The sequence below is a fragment of the Mytilus galloprovincialis genome, chromosome 4, assembly GCF_965363235.1.
Source record: "Mytilus galloprovincialis chromosome 4, xbMytGall1.hap1.1, whole genome shotgun sequence".
Classification (NCBI taxonomy): domain Eukaryota; kingdom Metazoa; phylum Mollusca; class Bivalvia; order Mytilida; family Mytilidae; genus Mytilus; species Mytilus galloprovincialis.
Genome location: NC_134841.1, coordinates 36,113,788 through 36,130,636, shown reverse-complemented (window position 1 = coordinate 36,130,636; position 16,849 = coordinate 36,113,788). Strand labels below are relative to the sequence as shown.

At 31.7% G+C, this 16,849-nt stretch overlaps 1 protein-coding gene across 1 annotated transcript; it reads left to right on the top strand.

The window, feature by feature from the left end:
* The first annotated feature begins 7,089 nt into the window (after positions 1–7,089).
* Positions 7,090–15,018, top strand: LOC143070572 (M-phase inducer phosphatase-like). Its single transcript, XM_076244815.1, has 9 exons — positions 7,090–7,174; positions 8,234–8,391; positions 8,876–8,962; positions 9,374–9,538; positions 9,866–10,015; positions 10,611–10,709; positions 11,271–11,407; positions 13,251–13,368; positions 14,785–15,018. Exons 2-9 carry the CDS (start codon positions 8,242–8,244, stop codon positions 14,917–14,919), a joined length of 1,041 nt encoding a protein of 346 aa, XP_076100930.1. The 5' UTR covers positions 7,090–7,174; positions 8,234–8,241; the 3' UTR covers positions 14,920–15,018.
* Positions 15,019–16,849: the final 1,831 nt, after the last annotated feature.

The following is a 16,849-nucleotide window of genomic DNA, read 5'->3' as shown; positions in this document are numbered from 1 at the left end:
ATATTTCTAGGTTTGCATATCAGTAGTCAAAGTGAATTAAACGTAGTTCTTAGTTGTGTTTTTTTTATATAGAATTAGAAGGTAAATCTACATAACATGCATATTAAGGGGGTCTCATTGGGATGGGGGGGGGGGGGGAGGGGGTGGTGTTCTGATCCCAGATCCCACTTACTGTTTTGTCAGATTCCCATATCCCGCTTACACTATGTACATGAGCAATTTTCATTTTTTTGTCATTTCCGGGGTCCTGCAGAACCCCATTTCCCGTTTTCACGACAGACCTCATTTCCCGTTTTCATGACACAATAATTTGACTTTCACGTTTCACGCTTGCGAAAAATTGTCAATATTGGTCACGCTTAGACCCAATGAGAACCACACACTAGTCAGTATTTAACTTCACCCAAAAAGATGACTCAACTTCCCTCTATATTTAAAACCTGCATACTAATTTAAATAGCATTTGCTCCCCTTGAACACTATTTGGCCCCTTCCGTGTCATTTCCCTTTAAATTTGCTGAAAAGTCATACTTTAATAAGTCCATTTACAGTAACGGCTAATATTTGATTTTACCATCTTAATTTCAATTTTCATATTGAACACATTTGACCATTCAATATGAGTTCCCATGTATTTTTGTCATATATGAAGGAGGTTTTAGGTCATGTTTTCCTAAACACCTTATTGCTATTTGTCTGTCTGGATTGTTAAAACCACAAAATCAAATATTGATGAATATGCAAGTTTTCAACAATCCCGGAACATTAACAAAGATGTGTGTGAGAGGGTGAAAATTACCCTTCTGATGTACTGATATTTTTAGCACCCCAAGTGAGAATCTAACTCAGGACTTTCAGCACTGTAGCCATCGGTCTTAACCACAAGATCACGAACTCACATTTGATGAACTAATTTCTTCTATATTAACTGTACGTGCATAAATTCTGTATTATTTGATAACCAATCACATTCACGTTGCATGTTTGCATGATAATGGGTTCTGTATGAGTGAACTGTAGTGTATTGCAAAATTAATGCAAATTGTGACGTCAGTGCGCCTTCACGTGACATAATTATTTGTAACCAAACCGGCTTCTCATGTAATGTAACGGTTTATTTCGTCCTCTGTGATATTTTATCCTGAGGATAATTTGTCCCGGTAATTTTTTTCCAGGCATGGTATTTCATTTCACAGGTTGATTTTTCCCAGAGGAGTGAAAATCTATCAGATTTCTGTGTTATGCGGATAGTATGTACGGGTATATATTTGCCGTATTATATTTCACAGAACCGTGTGAAAAAGAGTCCCATTAACTACTATGTAAGTTACTCTTAATCAATATATACTTGACTATAATTATAAAATGTTTACAAAGGTAAGCAACTGTCTAGGGCCAGGTAAGGGAGGGGAAAAATTAGTATTAGTACTATTTCGCAGAACGATAAACAGATGCATAGACAGACCAAGGGGGTGGGGGAAATTTAGCTTATGACATATATGTAAGAAATCATTGAAGCTTGATGGGAGTGGGCAACCCTCTGGTCCATCAGAGCCCCCACACCTTTTTGAAAAGTTCTGGATCTGCCACTGAGATTTGCAGGTTTTCTTAGTAAAGATACCTTAAAATATCACAAACTGTGTGCTTTCCAGACCATAGTTTACATTTTTTTTCATATTTTGCCGTGTCAAAATAACCTAAATTTAAAGGACAGTATATAGACCCAAAAATGGTATATCACATTCTACACATCAAGATTTTAGCAGGAAAGACTGCCATTGGAGTTTTTAACCATTGTGACTTTTTAATTTGATCTACTCCACTAATTAAAGTCATTGAAGTAGAATATTTAATGTAGGTTTGTCCACATTTTGGTATATATTAATACATGTTTAGAAATAATGTTGAGCCTGTTCCTAGATGCCTGTTATAGACTTCAATATTTATTGTTTATTGAAAATAAATGGAATCAATTCTTTCAGAAAAGTTTAATTCTATGGAAATGTATCCCCCCTTTTATAAGTTGAAAAGGCTACATAGAGGTCAATATACAGTCTCCAACAGAAAACCAAAAAAGGAAAAATAAAGTGAATTTTGGAGAATTATTAAATGTACATGCATTTGAAATATTTAAGATATATTGTTTCAATTTTTTTAGTTCTAGGTTCCACATAACTACCATTTTAGAAAACGATTTCAATGCTAAGTCTATTAGAGGGATATTTGATTTTCATTGGTTGTAAATATGGAATCTTATTCAGTGGCAAAGGAAATAGACACTGACAAGTCTTAGATAACATTTTATATAGTTTTGAATTTTTCTTCGTCAGTTGACTAAAATTAGATGGAGGTGTGTTCTAATTTCCAACAGAGGAGCAATCAACCTATATCAATATGTGCATGAAGCAAATTGATAGTTGCTAGATACTGAATGATTATATCCACAATAAAGGTTTAACCTGTGCATATATACTTAAAACAAGATAAAAAAAGTCATGTCTTTTTCAGGACTTCTGAATCCAATCATGTAGTATGGAATGTTATTGAGATATGGTTTGGGTGGATGGATGATCATGAAGGACCTGTAGTACAAAGTATATCACTGGATTTAGCTCTTTGTCTAAGTGTATTATTAAAGTACTTTGCTTTGAGCTCAGTTCATTGTTATGCAATTCATTCTTTGTGAAATTAAGATTTGACAGACAACTCTAATGGACAAGGATTTGTCAAAGTAGTATCATCTCTATGTACAATGTAAGTATTCAGGAGATAAAAGCATTCTATTTTGATTTGAACCATACATTTTATAAAAAAAAGTGGGAACAAATTTACCGGACAATGCTACTCCCACTACTAGCAATATGATGCTAGGTTGTTTTAATACATCTGTATTGCCTGCTGATGACTCGGCCCTGAGTGTAAACGGTCCTTCAATTAGGAGGGGAAAAAATTATAAGGCCTATCCAGTCTAAGGGAGCTACCATTTGATTTTTATGGGGGAGCTAGGATGAAATTTGAAAAAAAAGGCAGGACAGGATTTTGAGTAAAAAAAAAAAGCAGGATGAGTAACTTGGCAAAAAAAAAAAAGGCAGGATGACAATTGTTGTAAAAAAGTCAGGATAAGCTAAGAAAAAAAGAGGCAGGACCGAATAGACTGAAAAATAAAAAGGCAGGACAGAGATTACAACTAAAAAAAAAGGCAGGACAAAATTTTTCATCCTAGCCCCCCCCCCCCCCCCCCCCCCATAAAAATCAAATGGTAGCTCCCTAATCGATTTCTAAAACTATACTTCATTGCACATGTTCAACATTTTTATACAACCACAAAAAATTTGGGGTCGTAAATTGGTATCCTGTCCGAAAGATGGTTTCTGGATAATAACTTTATTATAAGTCAACAGAAATCAACAAAATTATAACACAACGTTTATAACCACAAAAGGAAGCTTGGGATTGATTTTGGGGGTTATGGTCCCTAAGGTTTAGGAATAAGGGGTACAAAGGTGCCCAAAACAAGCTTTAATCTAGTGTCGGCTTAAAAAGTTGTGTATAAGTATTTCAATTGTTCTGAAATTGTACCACAATGTTTAATACCAAAAGTAGAAGATTTGGATATATTGTGTGGGTTATGGGACAAACAGTCTAATAATTACGGACCAAAAACAAACATTTTTGTAAATTCAAGACCCTTAATTGGAGTTTGTCCAGAATGGTTCTTGAATTACCTAATACCAATGCTTTATGAAATCTTCTTTGAAAATTGGAGTTATCCTTCTTTGTTCAGTCAACTTAAATCAATTATACAATATACAATGCAATATTCACTTTATTACCAACTGATAAATTAAAGCAGTCATTAATAACCATTCAGTGATTGCAAGCACTTTCTAGGGTATGCCCTTTTACAAATGGAAAAATTATACATTTTTTTAGTTTCTGATCTCTTAACTGAAGTTTGTCTCCTCTAAATGTTTCTCATTTCAGAAATTATAAAGAAAATTTCTTTAGATATTTTTGTTTGAAAGGATTAATATTCAGCAGCATAGTGAATTGCTCCTAACACAAAAGCAAAACAAATATTTAAGTTCATTAGACCACATTCATTCTGTGTCAGAAACCTAAGCTGTGTCATCTATTTAATCACAATTCATACTCAGAGCTGTTTCCAGCTTGAATGTTGTGTCAATACCAACCCCAACTGTTCAGGCTTCGACCTCTGCAGTCGTATAAAGCTGGGCTCTGCGGAGCATCTGGTCCATTCATTTGTTTATTTTTCAATTTGTGTGAATTAACATAGTTACAGTAAATGCTAATTACTGCACTTTCATACCACAACAAATATTGTATTGGTACATGTATCACTCAAATGTGTATCCATATAACAAAAAAAATGAAAAGGAATAATTTTGCATTACCTTTTGAATACTATGACTTTTTAGATATGTAGACATATTAAGACTCATTAGTAGATGTTGATAATATTGGCTTAAAATGCTTGAAATTCTATCAGATTACTTTTGGAGCAGTTATGAGTTTTGAAATTAGAAAGATCATATCATATGCAACAAGTGTAGTAAGTTTCAAGTTGATTGGAATTCAGCTTCATCAAAAACTACTTTGACCAAAAACTTCAACCTGAAACTCCCACTTCCATTTTCTATGTTCAATGGACCGTGAAATTGGGGTCAAAAGTCTAATTTGGCTTTAAAATTAGAAAGATCATATCATAATGAACATGTGTACTAAGTTTCGAGTTGATTGGACTTCAGCTTCATCAAAAACTACCTTGACCAAAAACTTTAACCTAAAGCGGGACAAACGAACGAACGGACCCACAGACCAGAAAACATAATGCCTATCTACTATTGTAGGTGGGGGCATAAAACATTTAATAAATAACACTCATAATGCTCAGATTGGTTGTCATCGTGCAACATAGTTAATAACACCATATAGAAAAAACATAGAACTCATTTTGTCATAAGACACTGTCAAACATCCATACATACTATCCACACTCATCTGTGTCCACACTTGTAGTTTATATAAAAAAAATAATTATAAATTTACATAAGTCATGCTGAAGGCCAAAAATGTTAAAGAGTAGATCCAAAGATATTGATAATGAAGCGTGGTCCAATGAAAACTATTTCAGTTCTCTCTTGCTTTTACAGAGTAAGCATATAAGACATTGTTGAAGTCTTTGCATGCTATAAAACGAGAGGGAGGAGTATTATTCAAAATTTTTAGGCATCGTTCTTAAAATTTTTGGAAGAATTTAGTTACTAGTATCTAATGTAATTGTCATTGAGAAAATGCAAGCTTTTAGTAAATAGTGTCACACTTATTTAAGCCATGATGGACTATATGAAACATACAATTACATGAAAACACATTTTGCCAACATAAGGTATGAAACATATATTTCTGAAACTTTGTGAGCATTGTCCTCTACAGAAAAAAGACACGTTCTGGCCTATTTATTTTTGTTCTTTATGCATTGGTGAATTTTTTACATTTTACTTCATTAAGATTTATCTTAAATTTTGTACAAGTTAAAACCTTTTTTTAAGCAATATTTTGTACAGGTTATAACCTGTATGAGGTACTTTTGTACATGTTATAACTTGTATTTTTGCATTATACAAGTTATAACATGTACAATATTTTTGTACATGTTATAACCTGTACAAAATCACAACTTGTACACGACATATACATTGATTGTAAGGTTAACATAACTCTTATTATTCCGTAGCTTTGTCTCAGCTGATTTTTTAAGATTTTGAACAAACCTATTCCTGGCAAAAAAAGTTTAAGCGTTTGATTGATATCCAATTCATTGACTCACGATATCTATGTACACATGCAAGTTGTTCTGAAGTCAAGTCATCATATCAGTAAGCAGTCTATCCGAATACTGTAAGGATTTGCGTTCCGTCGATAAATTTAGTTCTACAATAAAAATCAAATGTTCAAACTTGTCACACTATCCAATTGAATTGAAATAAATTATATTACATATACTTTACTGCAAAATTGTATCTTCTTACATCTACGCAGGAATTCCATAATACGTATACACAAAAAAAAAAGTCTAAACGCAACAGAATTAGTTCTGACAAGCTGGATTTATTTACAACACAATTCTGATTTTCCAGTTTATTTTTTAGTTTCCTTTGCAACTTGTTACAAAGTGATAATTCTCATTCGAAAAAAAAATGGTTTAGTTGCATTAACAATTGGGCAAGGTCATTTTAAATCAGGCGAAGTGTCTGAATATTGCAAGCTATCTTTGAAAAATTAAATTCTACACCAGTGCTATCAAGAACTTATTTGACAAAAACTGAAGACCTCGTGTTTCATCGGTAGTGATTGAGGGTTGCTTCATGTCTCTTTTCTCATATTATTTGACCAATTTGCTATTTTCATGTTATATTTTGTTCGTTTTGTTGCACACATTGAGTGTTTAAGTGTAACAGCAATACACAATGCAATAATGTAATGAAATGGCATTCAAAACAAGAGAGTGTGTTGCATTCAGGTTATTTTTTTCAATTTATACATTAAATATTTTTTTAAGTTACAATTCCTTTCAAAGTGGTATGAGAATTATATTAAACTGAAACTGTAACATATCGTTTGTGCCTTTAAAAAAGAAAAGAAAAAACTAGAAAAAAAAACTCCCAAGAATTGAAATGAGCTGAGTTTTTATACTGTGTAATGCATATAAAGATTATCCATACATACCGTTTAAAACGAAGTTCTTACAGACGAACAATATTAGAATATGAAATATTTTGTTCAAACATAATAGCAAAAAAATTCTGAGTATTATAGAATATATTCCCAAAATAATATAATTGTTGAATATGTTTTTAAAAGACAAATACCTTTTCAATAGGCCACTAAGTATTTCTTATTCTAAATCGAAATTAATTGCAATCATAGTTTTGCCTAACACGATGTTTGTTGTTTTTACAACGAACGAGGTGAGAATGACTTCCTACTCAAGCTTAAAATGCTTCAAGCCGAGTTCTGAATCGCAGAGTACAATATTTAATTACTACTAATTATAGACTATGACATTTTAGACTTTCTATATATATATAACCAAAAATTACAAAACAAAATATTCATATTTCTATTTTAGTTTCACGAAGTATCTACAAAGGTAATTTATGTTTTTTTTTTCTAACTTTAATCTGTTTTTTTCCCCATTTTTTAATGGTTTTAAAATTCTGATTTTGAGTTTTTCACTTTTCCTGTAAAACGTAATACACATCCCTTGAGTTTACAACTTTTTGTTAACTGCGTTCTATATCTGTCCCCCCCCCCCCATCTTTTCCATTGAAAGTTAGTAAACAATCGTTCTTTTGACGAAATATAATGAATTTACAAAATTTAAAAATCCTTAGAATTACATTTTTTCTTTAAAAAAGCATGACTTATACTGTTATACAATGTTGATTTAGACTAATATTCCGGTTGGGCAATTAGACCTATAGGGTTATAATTAATCATGAACCAAGCTAGTAAGCATTCGTACGCTTACATTGAAACTCGAAAAGGAAATTACTGTAACAAAGTTATACAAAACGTTTTATTTTTATTTTTAAAGAAACTGAGGTTTTAAATTCCTCAGAAAAAGTTGACCTTAGCTGAATTTTGCTATTTTTCTTTTAGGTATATATATCAAACTAGGATGACAAAAATAAAAATATTAAAGAACATGTAAAGTGTTGGAGTTTTCTTTCTGTCGAAATAATTTTAGTGATGAAAAGAACCAGACAAACAACATAATCATATTTAAAAAGAAGAAAAAAAAATTGTGGAACTTTTGATTGTAGATAAAAACATGTACATACAATTATTTTACTAGATAAATTCAAAATAAGACTATCAGTGTCAAAATTAAGAAAGAAACTGGCATTCCCACAAGACTTCTTTTTAAAACATTTTTATGACATGTAAATTTACTTGTAGAAATGATAAAACGGGTAAAAACATGTATTTTATGGCACGGGTACACTCTTATTGTTGCAAAACACGAATCCCTGATAAAATCGTCACTTAATTTGGTGTAAAACACAAAAACATATTGCTTCCAGAAACTGTCAAAACATGTCAGTATCCAATACATAGATTAACTTGTTCTGATCTTTATCTTTCCGGACATGATATATCTAAAAGAAATAATCAAAAGTTTTCATTATATTATTTGAACTTACAGATTAAACAATGTCTAGAAAATCACTATTTGGAAGAAAGAAATCTTTAGATTTTACAAGTACGTGTTTGCAGGATTCTGTAATCCAGGAGACAGCACTGAAAAGTTCTGTCGTACTGTGTGACGAAGATTCCGGACTGGGTATGGAAGAAACAATGCAGGTATGTATCTTTGTGTATGCTTTGTCTGGCTAAATATACGGGTATTTAAGGGATATGAAAGATCATAAAAAAGGTTTACACAGGGACTTCTAGCTTACTGCCAATTTTATTTAAAAGGAATATCTAAACCATTGCTTATATATTAGAAAGACAATTACTTTTAAAAGAATTGATTGAATGTTGATAAAAAGCGTTTTATTTAATTAATTAAAAACATACGAGAGCAACACGAACAAATAAAATTCATCATGAAAACTATGTACCATACATTATTTTTTTGATCTTATAATCCTGCTGAGAACTGTTTTTATTTGCGACAAAATTCCACAAAACATGATTTATTTCAAAACAAAATGTATATCAAATGCACCGGACCGAATGTTTTTAACTTTACATTCACAAATCGGTAGATCGTGAAAAACTTTATTGTAACTTGAGACAAGATGGCCAAATCCTGTAATATTATTTTGTGTTTCCTTTTCAGTCAACTGAGAGTCCATTTCTGTGCAGTAGTTTTGGAGGATTACTTACAATTTTTGACGAAGAAACACACGACACAAGCTTATCCGAGGTATGCATGTTTTGCCTTATTTCTCTTTAATTATGGATTTGTTTTTAAGGGATAACCGAACATTTCATACCAGAGAATAGCTTCTGTATGTGTTAATTTTAGCCAAATGAATGAATGGTTTAGTCAATAGTCTTAGTTGGTTTAAATGTATCAGGTTAAATTTAACAATTTCATTTCGACTGCATTTTCTTAAACGATGCAATTTCAAATATTTATCCCTGGTTCCGTATCATCGCTCAGTGGCTTCGAGGATGAACAGAGTGATGATAGTGTGCGAAATTTACTCGATAGTTCGATGGATTGATTGTTGGTTGCTCAACGTCAAGTTTATTCAAGTCCGACATTGAAAAGATATGAATTAACTATTATTAAGACGATGATGCTTACATATATAATATATTTTTTAATTAGTTACAAGGTAAACTGACGAAATTTAAAAGTGGAGAATCAAAACTAGCCAAGAGATCGTTATTTCACCAGAAACGCCTTCTCGACACAGACACTCCCAAACTGCCAAGCAAAAGACCATGTAGACCTAGACCTCAAAGAATTTTGAAGAAATCTTTATCGTTCGGGGTAAGAATCTGTTTCTATAACATTCTATTTTGAATGTATATAAAGTAGGAGAAGTATCAAAATAATGAAAGAATTTTAAATGTTTTCTGTTACTGTCATATGTCGATTTATTGAAAAGTTAATTAACCGGGATTAAAATAATTTCTTTTAGTGCAAGTGCTCTTAAAGTATTTGAGACTTCAATATTGCAAATAGTTTTCGAGACAAATATTTTACATGTGCTTATCGGAGACTGAATCAAAGTAGACTAACTATTGTATATGACCAGTGTTTCAACTTGTTTGTTCATCCTTTTTAATTTTTTAATTTGTAATAATTTTATTGAAGGACTCTCCCAAGAATAATGCCAATATATCAACTGAGGTTGTGAATAAATTGTTTGAAGTAGATCATCTTGTTGCTGACGGCAGCCGACCATATTGTTTACCCACAATCCACGGCAAAAACAAAGATTTGAAAAGTATTACACCCGAAACAGTGAGTAATTTGTATTCTAAATATATTTGGCTTGAGGGAATTGATTAAAAACAATAGCAAGTAATGTATCTTGAAACACAACATGGAAATAGACCAAGACAGTACAATTTAAAGCGTTCATTGATATCTTGAACAGTTTATCTATGCGAACATTGCTAGCTTATTCGCCACGATTTGGAGCCCTTGTAATTTCTAAGTTTTCACCTCTTCCTTATTTGTCTGTTTATTCCTGAACTAAGGATACTAAACATAACCCTAGAATACTACCTCGATCTTACGGTAGCTTATAGTTTAAAAACAAGTTGGCCAATAGATCTCACTTTAACTAAAAAAAAACCAAGTGAACCACAACTTAGGTCAAATGAAATAACAGATAAAAGACAAAAAATGAGGTCTATCTTCATTTTTTTTAGAGTTATCAATTTATTACTTTTCAAAATTTGTGTTAGTAACGGTAACTAGTTTTTATTTAATCTTATTCCTATAACCACTTTGGTATCGATACTATTTTATTTTTAAATTTGTTTATACCTTATATTTTCATCAAATATACTTTTATACAATTACACTTCATTATGTTAAATTTCCTATTTAGGTTGCCGATTTAGTATCAGGAAAGTTTGACGACAAAATTAGTAGCTACAAAATCATCGACTGCAGATATCCATTTGAATATGATGGCGGACATATTAAGGTATGGTGTAAACTCTTATCATTTCAAAGGCAAAAGTGAGAAACGTATAAACAGTTTTTGAAAACATAAATTATTAACATGAAAACATAAATTATTAACATGAAAACATTAAATATTAACCTGAAAGAGTCATAGCAACATGATATTTACCATTTCATTTCACGCTCTTACATTTTTGCGAACGACTGTAACTAGTCTCAGACCAACGCCGTTCGCCCTTCAGTAGACTTATAGTTCACATGTATTCTGTAGACTTTGTAATACTACTAGTTCGGATGTATTGTTCACAGATTAATATCAAACAACTATATATCTATGTTAAAAATAAAACATCCATCTCCCTTTTATATACCTAAAATAGAAACATGCAACTAAAATTATAAACGTGATTGCCATGATGTCTGAGCATACTCACTGAAAGACGGATTTATAAAAGTTTAAACTTGTTTCCGAATCCCATATTTGAATTTCATGTAATATTTTACTACTTTATTGTTGTCATTTTTCAAAATAAATACTGTCTTAAATAAGCATACAAGTGAAACGTAATTATCATTATAGGGCGCAGAAAATTTGTACACACAAGAAGCCGTTACAGCGCTATTGGAACAGAGAAATGTAGCAACGGACAGTTCTGAGGAAAAATCAAATGTTTTGATCTTTCACTGCGAATTCTCATCAGAGAGAGGACCAAAACTGTAAGTTTTATTTTACGTACCACAATATGTTTTATTTTTTAATTTCTTAAAATTACTAAATCTTCACAATTCCAAACTGAACGAGGAGTATATCGTTCTTATCATTTTGTAGACAGTTTGTTCATAATTTATTTTGCCGTTTTCAACATATTTATCCTTTTTTTTTTATAAATCATTGCATATTGACAAGAATCGTGAATTTTGTAGACCATATTCCTTTAAAAAAAAACTATATTAATCAGGCAAATTCCCTTTATCCCATTTATCATTTTGGCTTAAAAAGCTTATATTTTCTCATGTGTATTGCTAGACTATCTTGAACCAAATTAATGTAACTCTTTGGATAATGGCATAACAAAAACTACACATTTCAAAATAAATTGCAGGGGTAATGTTACAGGGAAGGATAAGAATTATTCCTCACTGGAGAATTGCTAATGACTAAATGAACTTTGAGACCAACATTTATCATTCCAAATAAACACATTTTTATTTAATTATGTTAGATGCTTAATGGTTTTATGTCTTATGTTACTGATGAAATACCTTGAAATATTATCAGAGACGGACCTTGTAAAGTAAATAAATGAGGAAACATAACCCGGAAGTCGGGGTGCGCCTCGTATTGAAAATAAAATATAGGTTTTTAAAGCCCAAATGATTCCAAATATACACAGCCGTAAAATTATTTTTGTCAGACGTGAAATCAAACCAGATGCGAATATTCTGCTCATTAGGCTATAAAATATAGATATATCTTTGGTGTAAAAATAAAACAGAGATAAAAAGGAATGAAGAGGGTGGGGAGGTAAAGTCGTCCACAGGTACTCTGTTATATACAATATAAACATAAGGAGATGTGGTATAATTGTCAATAAGACAACTATCCACCAAAAAGCTTATCAAATAAAAAACTATTATAAAGTATATTAACAACAAATTTACTCGAACGAACCTTCACAAGTTTTAAAAAATCCCTTTAAGAGAAATCTTGATAAGATCAAAGGAAAATTTGTGAAAATGTAGTTGGATTATAATTACTAGAAAACCAACCATCTTCGCCGAATACTAGTAATTGGCTCTTTATAAACTTTAGAAACATCTAGATTGTCTTCTTGTTGAAGCCGTACACAATGTATAACTATATATACAGGGTCGTATAAGTTCCTTTAATTACATAGAAAAAGTTTAAGTATCAAAACCAAATTAAATCAGTGTTCGTAAAGATATCATAAAACATTAAACCTTTGCTAAAAACAGAACCCACATTTCTTGAACTTACACAACGCATAACCAGCAAAAGGAACTGGTTTTGTCCCTTTTATCAAGGACTATACATTAGTTCTCAATTAACCTAAATAAGAATGACACAGTGACATGATTAAATTTCAAAGTAAAACTTAAAATACAGAACATGAAAGATTATGCACGAACATCTATTACACAACAAAACAACAACTTCATTTGTCAGAAACGATCTTTGGGCGATTTTCATGAAAACAGTATAATAAAAAAAGATTATACAAGCAAGTTGTAAGCTCAGATGAAATCATTTTCAGTGCAGTCTAAGTTTGATCAAATCACATACTTTTATGGAAGTATCACTTTAACTATACAAATAGCAATGCATTGAAACCCGGTCCAGATTTGCCCATAGAAGATTATCCCTATATGTACATGTTAAGTGTGAACCAAGGCTCCGTGTTGAAGACCGTACTTTGACCTATAATGGTCTACTTTTACAAATTGTAACTTGAATTGAGAGTTGTCTTATTTGCGCTAATGCCACATCTTCTTATATCTATGCATTTGAATTTTATTACTAGTCTTATCTACTTTTCAGATGCAGGTTTTTAAGAAATAAAGACCGAGAAATAAATGCTGAGAACTATCCACATTTGACGTATCCAGAAGTATATCTTCTTGAAGGTGGTTACAAAGCTTTCTATCCAGATCACATGGTAAGATCACTTAAACAGTTTTACTTCTTAGTATTGATATAGGTCAATAATAATATGAAATAAAATTAAGGATAGAAACGAGAAATGTGTCAAAGAGACAAAAAGAGCAGAAAATAGCCGAAAGCTACCATAAACTAGACCCCTGTTGTGTTCACTTATCGCTACACTAACTTTAGATTGAATGGCGGACCAGTTTACAGGACACCATGGGTAATCAACATAGCAAGATAATCCTGCTTTAGCTGGCCCCTAAACAAAATGTGTTCTGCTATAATAAAAAAAAAAAAAATGAACTAAAATTTAAAATCAAACAAGACTAACCAAAGCCAGAGGCTGTTTACTGGGGACAGTCGCAAAAATGCAGCGGGGTTAATTTTTTTTGTGAGAGTTAAACCCTCCCCTTATATCTCTAGCCAATGTAGAAAAAACAAACACGCAGCAAAGTACATAATCTTTTTCGAATCTGCTTTTTGAACTTGTGCAGATGACTTATATCTTAAAATATCTAATTACTGCCTTCCAGACACCCACAAGGAAGTAAAGATGATGACCAATCTATTATTTATCTACATCTATTACAGAATATGCGTAGAGAGTACTTTATAACATTGTAATATCTGGAATTTCTATTTACTTTTTATCTTTAACTGTGCTCAGTGTGTAATTGTCTTGACACATATTCCTCCCTTGGGTACTAATTCTATTCTAGAGCAATAACGTATACGAGTTTCTTTAATATAACGTGGAATAATGTCACTGTCCTATTGTAAAGGAAACGTTAATTAGTCCAACGATTTGGAGAAAGAAGCTTTAATTTTTCTGATTTTTCTACTGACAAGGGAAAGAATTGAACAACTCATTTTGAAACTGTAATTTTTGTCAGTTGGTAAATACATTTTCACTTTGAAAGTAAAAAGTGTCTACAAACATTTTCCAAAACAAATATCTTTTTCCAACATGTAAATTATGGTGCTGTTTGAAACAATGACACACCGTAGACGATGTCACCACACCAATTAAGAATAAGACGCAAAAAGTAAATTAAAGGACTCTGAACACAAAATTAGACGCATGCTATTTACATATTATGTTTACTTTGAGTAAAATACCTGCTAGAAATAAAAGTGTTACAGTGTTCAACATGCTAGAATTCTAAGTTACGTGATTCAAGAGCTTTATGTTCAAAATTTAAATACTTTACTGGATGTAACTTTTTCGAATGAGCATGATTGCATGTATTCTCGAACTCATGTGTTGTGGTTATCGCACAAAATTATGCTATATGTTGGAGTCGAGTGTATTTATGATTCAAAAACCATTTCACTGTATTTTTTCAACGAATGAATAAGCTCAGTTGTTCATTTAAGCACCTTTTATTTGAGCCGGTTCTTTAATCTTCACCTTTTTTTTTTACAGATTTTGTGCGAACCAATGAGCTACAAATCAATGTTTCACAAAGATCACACTGAAGATGTACGTCACTTCCGGTCTAAGTCCAAATCCTGGACAGCTGGTGAAAAGAAGAAACATTTGAACAGAATACTATTCTGATCTCAAAGTTCATCTGATACAACAAGATAGTGCTTAATATAAACTGAAATCCATTTAATTTATTTGTAATGTATTTTTCTTGTAGGATTAATTTGTCTGAAGTTGAATATTTATTATTTTGTGTTTGTATGTAATTTATTATGTATTGTTCAAATACTGTAATGTAGCTTTCTTCAATAAAGTTTGATTAATAAGACGTTAGTTTTTAAGACAGATTAGGTTGGTGCTTAGAATCATTTTAATTAGTAACCTCTTAGCAGACTGTGGTTTATTATAAAATACTCAATCTTAAAGCTTAATTAGATTTTGTAAGGCAAATCACTCAAAGGAAATTCCCAGGAAAATGTAAAGAATCGCTAAAATAGAGTAGATTAATTGCATGTCAAATCATTATGGATTCAAGATCAGAGCTCTTCATAATCTGGTGCTTCGAGATGTTAATGACATTACAGAAGGGTAAAACACTAATCTTACAACAAACCTGAAACAGCTTTGTTATGAAAATGCTCTGTTCAAAATAGATTTATATAAAGACATTGCACTGTTACTTAACAAAAAGAAGGTCATTAGATCTGACATACGAGATTAAAAATCAAAAATAGACTTTTAAATTTATTCTACGTGCCTCCTCATTACTTGATGTAAATTAATTAACTTAATTTGTCAGAATAACACGAAAGACCTATAATGGTTTACTTTTACAAATTGTGACTTAAATGGAGAGTTGTCTCCTTGGCACTCATACCACATCTTCCTATATCCATTCACATGTAGGGGAGGATCTGCTTTGACTTCCGGATAACCTGTGATCTCCCCATTCATGTTGCTCAATTTTTTTTTATGTTGTGCTGCTTGTATACTGTTGGTTGTCTGTTGGTCGTTTTGGTTTTTGGCCAGAGTGTTGTCTGATTGTTGGCAAATTATGGTTTTGAATATCCCTTTGGTATTTTCAGTCTCTCTGTTTAAACGATATTGCACTATTGATGCTTTTGCGTGTACAACAATGATTCCTGTCTTATTATATGCCAATGGACCGTTCAAAGGGTGTTGCTGATTAAAGAATCATCAAAACTAGCCTTGACGACGTATGAATAATTAAACTATGAACAAATTGAGAAAAGTTTAATACTTTAAGATTTCCCATGCAAGTGTAGATTGAGATTTTATTACGGTTAATTGGCACAAATGTAACATGGGTTTTCAAAGAACCAATTGACGCATAACATTGTCTTTCTTCCAACTGAAAAAGCACACAAAATCTTCCTGTTTTTCTTTTTGTTCATAGCAAGGCTTAGCAACAAGACCGTTTGCATGTAGGAATTAATATTGAAAATTCACATTGCACATATGCAAGACGTTCGGATCTTCAGGGTATAGCTTGCATTCAGTTCATCTCACTTTAGTGTTATCGCAGGAAGTCGTATTTGTAAAATCTGTTCTTATGATGTAATCATCTTCATTTGACCTTGGAACTTAGGACATCGAGCTTACCTGTAAAACTTAATATTCCAGAAACACTAGTTGTACAAATCTCACAAAACGTAGAATGGTAAAATTTCTTAGTTTACTATAGAATTAAACATCAAAAAGAAATTTATTGGTTTATAAACGTGACCAATTAACTCACAAACAAATTAAAGTCTTGACAACACAACTGAACTGAATGAAGACCGAACTATGAGCATTCTAGACAAAATACAAAGATAAAGAAGGCCAGAAAAAAAACCATAGAAACATACAACACCATAACCAACAGAAAGTACAAATATACAAGTAACAGTCAACAATAAACATAAAGAAAGTCTTTAACTGAGCAACACAAAACCCAAAACAAATTTGGGGTGTATTCAGGTGTTCCGGAATAATCAGAAGTTCCTTCTAAACTAGTAAAGCACATTTTGTTAACCGTGTTGAAATGCATACATGCCAA

Excerpts from the sequence above, each read along its gene's own strand:
- LOC143070572 (XM_076244815.1), top strand. The coding sequence starts at position 8,242 with ATGTCTAGAAAATCACTATTTGGAAGAAAGAAATCTTTAGATTTTACA. Across the intron at positions 9,539-9,865 it reads AGAAATCTTTATCGTTCGGG|GACTCTCCCAAGAATAATGC; the intron begins GTAAGAATCTGT and ends ATTTTATTGAAG. Across the intron at positions 10,016-10,610 it reads AAAGTATTACACCCGAAACA|GTTGCCGATTTAGTATCAGG; the intron begins GTGAGTAATTTG and ends TTTCCTATTTAG.